This window comes from Melitaea cinxia, chromosome 4 (assembly GCF_905220565.1).
Source record: "Melitaea cinxia chromosome 4, ilMelCinx1.1, whole genome shotgun sequence".
NCBI classification, from domain to species: Eukaryota; Metazoa; Arthropoda; class Insecta; order Lepidoptera; family Nymphalidae; genus Melitaea; species Melitaea cinxia.
The window spans coordinates 17,641,230-17,648,181 of record NC_059397.1 but is presented as its reverse complement, the minus strand read 5'-3'; the positions used below and the strand labels follow the sequence as shown (position 1 = coordinate 17,648,181).

At 29.6% G+C, this 6,952-nt stretch overlaps 1 protein-coding gene across 1 annotated transcript in view; it reads right to left on the bottom strand.

Moving 5' to 3' along the window:
- Window positions 1-5,805: 5,805 nt before the first annotated feature.
- Window positions 5,806-6,952, bottom strand: part of LOC123670450 (sensory neuron membrane protein 2-like) — a 57,533-nt gene continuing 56,386 nt past the window's right edge. The window contains exon 16 of the mRNA XM_045603944.1: window positions 5,806-6,056. Within this exon, the coding sequence (XP_045459900.1) occupies window positions 5,829-6,056 (228 nt within the window). The 3' untranslated portion in view covers window positions 5,806-5,828. The remainder of the gene's footprint in view (window positions 6,057-6,952) is intronic.

Genomic DNA, 6,952 nt, shown 5'->3' with positions numbered 1-6,952 from the left:
TTATATTAACAGTATTCATTATAATCAGTAATAACGTATTAGTTACTTAGTAACTATTTAGTAATCTGTGGTATTAGGTAGATCAAGTTAACATTTTATGTATTTAAATCTAATTTTTAATTTAAAAATGATTTTACTTTATTGGAATGGAAACTAGAAGATAACCCAGTTGTTTCAACTTTAATTGGTACGTTGACATTATAATTACTTTGAATCTTCATTTTCATAGCATTTATGTGAAGGGATAAAAATATCAAAAACTTAGGCACGTGACATTCATCTTTACTTTAAATCACTTCATTTAGTAGTCTTTCGGTACAGTAATAAATTAAATTTTATGAAATCAGAAATTTATAATATTAGAAATAATATATTTAATTTGTTTTGTAAATGATCAATTTTTTTAATATATAGACTAGCGCTTGACTGCGATCTCATTTGATGGTAAGTGAAGATGCAGCCTAAGATGGTGTGCGCTTGCCTAGAAGATGCCTATTCACTCTTGATTTATCATAATTACATATTATTGATCATAATTATAGTGTAACTTCATAAATTAATCCCTTTAACTATACGCTTACAAACTAACATCGTGTAATATTATAACGTAAACATCTAAATATCATATTTTATTGAACATCAAGATAATTATGTCGTGATACAAACGTTAGCATGTCACAATGTCATGTGACGTAAAACGAAATTGTTTTTCTAGCAGCTGATTTATAGACGTGGACTTAGACTTAACGGCGTTTCTAAATTTGTAAAAAAAATACAAGGCTAGCCTAACTTATGCCAGTAACAAACGGTCGGAATGGAACAATTTTGTACATAAGCTATTTTTTTAATGCGTTGTATTTTATAATGGAAGTCTATTACCTAAGACTTCAATGTCCGTCTGTCTAAAGGCTGTTTATGGTACGTCAAATTTTTTTGCAAGGTACCTAAACCAAAACTTTTCAATAGACTGCAAGGGATTACTAATAGTTTGATATAAAAAAAGATTATTTAACTGAGATTTTATTTAATTGTCAACACAGCTTAAATTGGGTACATTTTGGTTTTCACTTCTGGAAACATATTTGTTTTTTTGTCTTGAGATCATAATTGAATATGATTCACTTGAACTGAAGAAAGACTGAAAAGCAAGCTCACGTTATCACTTTTATGTAAATAATGGACAGATCTATGTATGATAAATGCTTGAAATTTTAGAGCGTCGGAAATCCCGGACTTCAAATTATTCCAATTCTTGAAGTTATCATGCAAGATACTTTAACTTAAAATTATCGAGAGGACCAAATGATAAATATTTAATTTAATTTATCGAATATTTTCAAAGGCACAAAAAAAAAATACAATTTATTAATCGAGAGATAAACATTAACTAGTGTCAAATTATCGACGATCGACTGTAAGTAGTTACTTACGAGTATATAAGATTTTTAACAACCTGTTTTTATCATAACTACCTGATAGCGATCATTACTCATAGTAGGGAAGATATTAGCCAACCCATAGTGGAGCAGCGTGGTGGATTAAGCTCCAATCCTTCACTTACATGGAGCAAAATGCCTAAGCCCAGCAGTGTGGTGTTACAGGCTGAATAGTGATCGTGAAAAGGTATTAAGATGATAAAGTAAATTACATTTTAAGTTTTTAAAACACTTTTTGTTGAGAAAGTGAAAAAGTTGAGATACTAAATTGTTCTGAAATAGATATTATCTACGTTTACCAACATTACCCAAACTATAGACAAGATAATAAAATTCATCATATTGATAACCTCTATCTCGACCTGATAAGGGTTTTTTCACGGATTAAGCACGATTCCATTCCAGTAGGTATTATTTTTTGCAAAAATATTACTACAACTAGCAATAACCGTGCGAATAATTCGCACTAAATAAGTAAAAAATTTACCGACCGTCAATCATGTTGACGTTGTTTCAAAATTGAAGCCGTCATATGTACCTATAATTTTAAGAAGTAATTAATTTACAAAAAATAACCTATAGTAATTTTTTTAGTTGTTGATGCCGGTAGGGCAAGTTATTACGAGTATAAAACGATATATAATTTATGTGGAATAATTGTGAGTTTTTTTTCTAAAAAGGGATGCAAACATAAGCGTATGCAAACCTTAGCGTATTAATATATATATGATAATTGATTTTATTCCTAATCGACTTAAAAAAAAGCGGAAGTTTGTCCTGGAAGAACTTTTTACTGGTTGTCCCGGTTTTAATTATTCTTTTTTAATCGAAAGTTCGTGCTTGTCATGTAGTCGCATTTAAATTCTATCGAGGTTTCTCACCAGTTTAGTTATCCTCAATACTGCGCATTTACAACCTACCTATTACGACTTGTCCTCTTATTGTGTGTCGATGTAATTGATGTCGGTTTTTTTCGATTGTGAGCAAAAAAGATGTGAATATACCTAGATTGAGCTAATGACATTAATTTTGGCAGTAAATAATAGAGCAGTAAGAAAAACTTTTCTATTTTACTTCTTTAGCTTTCACCCTCATTTCAAAATCATTTGGTGTTGCAAATTCTGTACTTGCTGCTGCGCCTGTTGGGCATTTTCATAATAAAAAAAACCAAATTAGCGTCTCACGTGTTAAAAGTCATATTATTAGGCTTTTTAGGTTGACTTACGTAAAAAAATCAATTCAATATTTATGTTATGTGTAATGTTTGACCGTGCCAAATGTATTTTCAAACGATTCAAATGAAATCCGGCTTTATTGCACTAGAATAGATTTTAATTTCGACTGCAAACACGTCTTGCATTGCAAGGCTTTATTTGGCATGTATTCAAAAATACATAAAAATTTATACTATTCAAATATTCGTACGTAAGGTTTTTTTATATATTTCCCAAGTGACGTCAAAGGTTATTTGACTGACTACTGAAGATAGCAATTTACTATCAAGTTATATGTATATTCACGATCGTTACCAAAAAAAAAAAAATTATTAACCACTTTTGGTACGTATTTGTGTTTGTGTTGTTAAATGTGTGTGTTCAATAGATGTTTGTGTTTGTATTGACAAGGTGTAAGCTGTGAATAATTTCGTCTTTAACTTCATACAATAACTAATGATAAGTTTGTAGGATCAGGTCAAAAGTGGAAAGTCATGCATTCAGCCTGTAACTTCCCACTGTTGGGCATAGGCCTCTTCCTCCATGTAGGAGAAGGATTGGAGCTTAATACACCACGCTGTTCCACTGCGGGTTGGCGGATATGTTCCCTACTATGAGTAACGATCACTATCAGGTATGTATGATAACAACCGGGACCAAAGTCTTAACGTGCTTTCCGAGACACGGTGGGGAGATCCACAAGGACAGACATCCAAACTGGGAAGTAATATTTATAAAAATAAATATCCATCACAAACGGGAATCGAACCCGTAAACCGTCTGTGTTTTAGGCGACTCGCACCACTATACCAGAGCGGTTGTTGGAAACTCATTAAAAAAAAATTAGAAAAAATAAAGATTAGTTGGGTCCATTTAAGGATGATTAATTAATATACAGTTATAATTTGTCATTTAAGAAAAAATATATTATTACGTTGTAAAATATTGCTAAATATAAATATATCGCCATATAGCAATCATAGCGAAAATATAACATTTTATGTAAATTCTTTGTATTTATAATGAAAAAAAAAACGACGATTTATATGATTAAGATATTTATTTACACACCAATAATTCTTTACTATATATAATTATATATAACAAAAGGTAACTTTCATTACTTATTATAAAATTATATCAGTACTACTCGCAGGTAACGAAAACATGATTTATTAAATATTTTTTGCCTTCTTGTGTACATAATATTATTATAAACAAATATTATTATATCGTAAGCAGATTTATTTTAATAATGATAATTAAAAAAAGTTATATTTAATGTTAATGACAATATAAACGGAATATATACCTAACTAAAAAACATCTTTACAACAATTTGAAAATAAAACATTACAAGATAAAAAAGTACCCATAAATAAACATAAAACCCCATTAAATACTCCGTCTCATAACAATAATAAATTATTATCTTATATATAAAATTCTCGTGTCACAATGTTAGTTACAATACTCCTCCGAAACGGCTGGACCGATTTTTTATGAAATTTTGTGTGCTTATCGGCTAGGTCTGAGAATCGGCTAACATCTATTTCTCATACCCCTAAGTTATAGGGGGGTTGGTTAATAGCATATATGGCAAAACAACGATTGCGGGTTCAGCTAGTTATAGTATAAATAAATAATTATAGTAAATATACACACATTGTCGTTTTTTTTAGGTAGCAGCCGATTTACGTATACGAGATTATATACTTATTATACTTATTACATATTTTTTATATTTTATAATAATCTATCAATATAAATAAAAATAAATGTTGCTAAGCGCATAACTCGAGAATGGCTCGACCTATTCCATTAATTTATTTTATTGTATGTTCCTTAATAAGCTCCACGGAAGGTTTTAATAAAAAAAAATACTATTAGATTTTGTCAGAACGAAGTCTGTCCGGGTAGCTAGTTGTATATATAATATATATATATAAATTACATTAAAACTCCAGGTGGGAATCGAACCTACATACACATACGCTATTTTTGCTTTATAGTTCACCAAATCAAAGAACAAATAAAAATACAACTAAGTTATACCGTCATAATATTATTAACTAAAAATACAACTATAATAGGTGGTGTTAGTTCTAAAAAGCAATTCCTTTCAGACAACCTTTGAGTGAAAGAAATATTGCTTTGCAAAAGCTGGTGCTTTAATATTATAAATAACTAAAAAAGGCCAATAAATATTTAAAAAAAATCTATTATATTTAAGTAAGTATCGTTTATAGGAAACTTATATTTACAATGCTCACTCATCCGTATGTTCGTCACGGTCGTCCATATTACACGTAAAATGCAAGGCTATATCTAAATCATAATTATGGCCTATTAAACTTGTTTCTAATTTTCCGATAGGCTGATTTCGGTTTCCGTGATTTGATTCATATATTTACATAATTTGGCATGTATATAGATAAATAGATTGATAGATAGATAAGCGTATAATACCTTGACTTGAGCATATTAAAAATATTATAGCAAAACTTCTTTACGTACGCTTGACTTGAGAAGTAAGCTGTTGAATGCGTAACAATAGCGTTACGAAAAGTATGATCGGGGGTGACCAAACTGTTATAAAAAGTGTGATCGGGCGAGGTGAACGGAAGTTTAGAGGGAGATATAAGTTACTGAAGATAGAAAGAGAGAGAGTTACGTTTCGTACATTGCAGGGACAACTAAAGAGGTTTTATTTCAGTCGTTTGGTCTAAAGCACATTCGTTTTTATATGAGTAAGTAATTTGAACATACAAGTAGTAATGTATTGTTTTAAAAGCTTTTTCTTTTCTATGGTTTTAATTTTCATAAATTAAGAATTACATAGATAATTAATTGACGTTCTTGTACATACAATGTAATGTAAAGATAAATATTATACAAGGAAGATATTTCTTTTGATGGTCATTTATTAATTTCGAATTATGTATTTATACATAATTAATTAATATTCATGAATTTTTTTTCACTAAAATGATTGATTTTAATATTTATTTGTCACAAACAAATACAACAATCAATTGATTCTTCTAAAATTAATTCGATATTATTTTAATTACTCTTTCTTTCATTCTCTATAACTGAATCATATTTTAAATTAATCCCAATTTCAAGACGAAATGTCGAAATAAAAGTTAAAATATATTTTAACTGGCAAAAAAAATTAACGTACTTTATTAATATCAATAGTGTTGCCAGGCCTTAAAATAAAACTGACACTGTTGCGGTTCGGCCACGGGTTGAGTCCTCCAGCTCGGGACACACAAAACGCGCCCGCAATGCACAATATTATCGCTAACCCTAGTATCACCCAGCGGATGGCTTCGACGTAGCCCAGTAGCTTATTCGCTTGGTGAAGTTCTTCTTGGATATTTTTTGGTATTTCTGCGCCCTGAATTTAAAAAAAAAAGTTAATGCGTATATAGTCAAATATTAAATGTGTTTATTGTGAACTTGGTGTACAATATATTTAGATTCACAAAATAGTCTTATTATTGCTTAAAAGCGATCTTTACCAGTTACTAGGCTACCATATTGGGGAGGATATTGGGACCATTGATTATAGACATGATGTTATTGTATATCGATATAAATATATAAATAATAAAAATGGGCAAAGCATACATATTTCTTATAATACATATGAGTGACTAACAAATATTTATATCGATATAAAGATACATTTCAACTAATATAGGCCTTAGTATTCAGGTCAAAGATATTTATTTTTATAAGAATTAACAATTCACTTATATGAGAAATACATTGGAAAGAATACATTTTTAAATAGCTATAAGTTTACAATAATTCTAGCCGAGCGTGTCGGTAATAAACAATAATTCATTATACAATATCGTCACAAAAAGCAAAATGTGGGTAGAAACGCATTACATCGATGGTAAGACCGGTCACTATGTAGTAAAAAAAGCAACAAAAACAGCAAGCGACGAAACACAAAGAAATACATAGATCTTCAAATGTTTAACTAGATATGGCCAGGCGAAATATATATTTATGTGTGTAATTTTAAAATTATTATTATTAAAATTATTATTATTATTTATTATTATATTCGTATGTGAAACAAGTAAGTGGTTGGTGGTGGTGGGTAGTGGTGGTGGTAACGAAGTAAGTAGATCAAGGATAGTTTAAGGTGTTATGTGATGGCCCATAAATAAATACATTTCATCGTGGTGTGTTATGTTAGCATCGATGTATATATATAGTAACTGTATCCACACTAAAATGTAAAAGTTTTTTTTTGCTTTATACAAAAATCTGCATCAA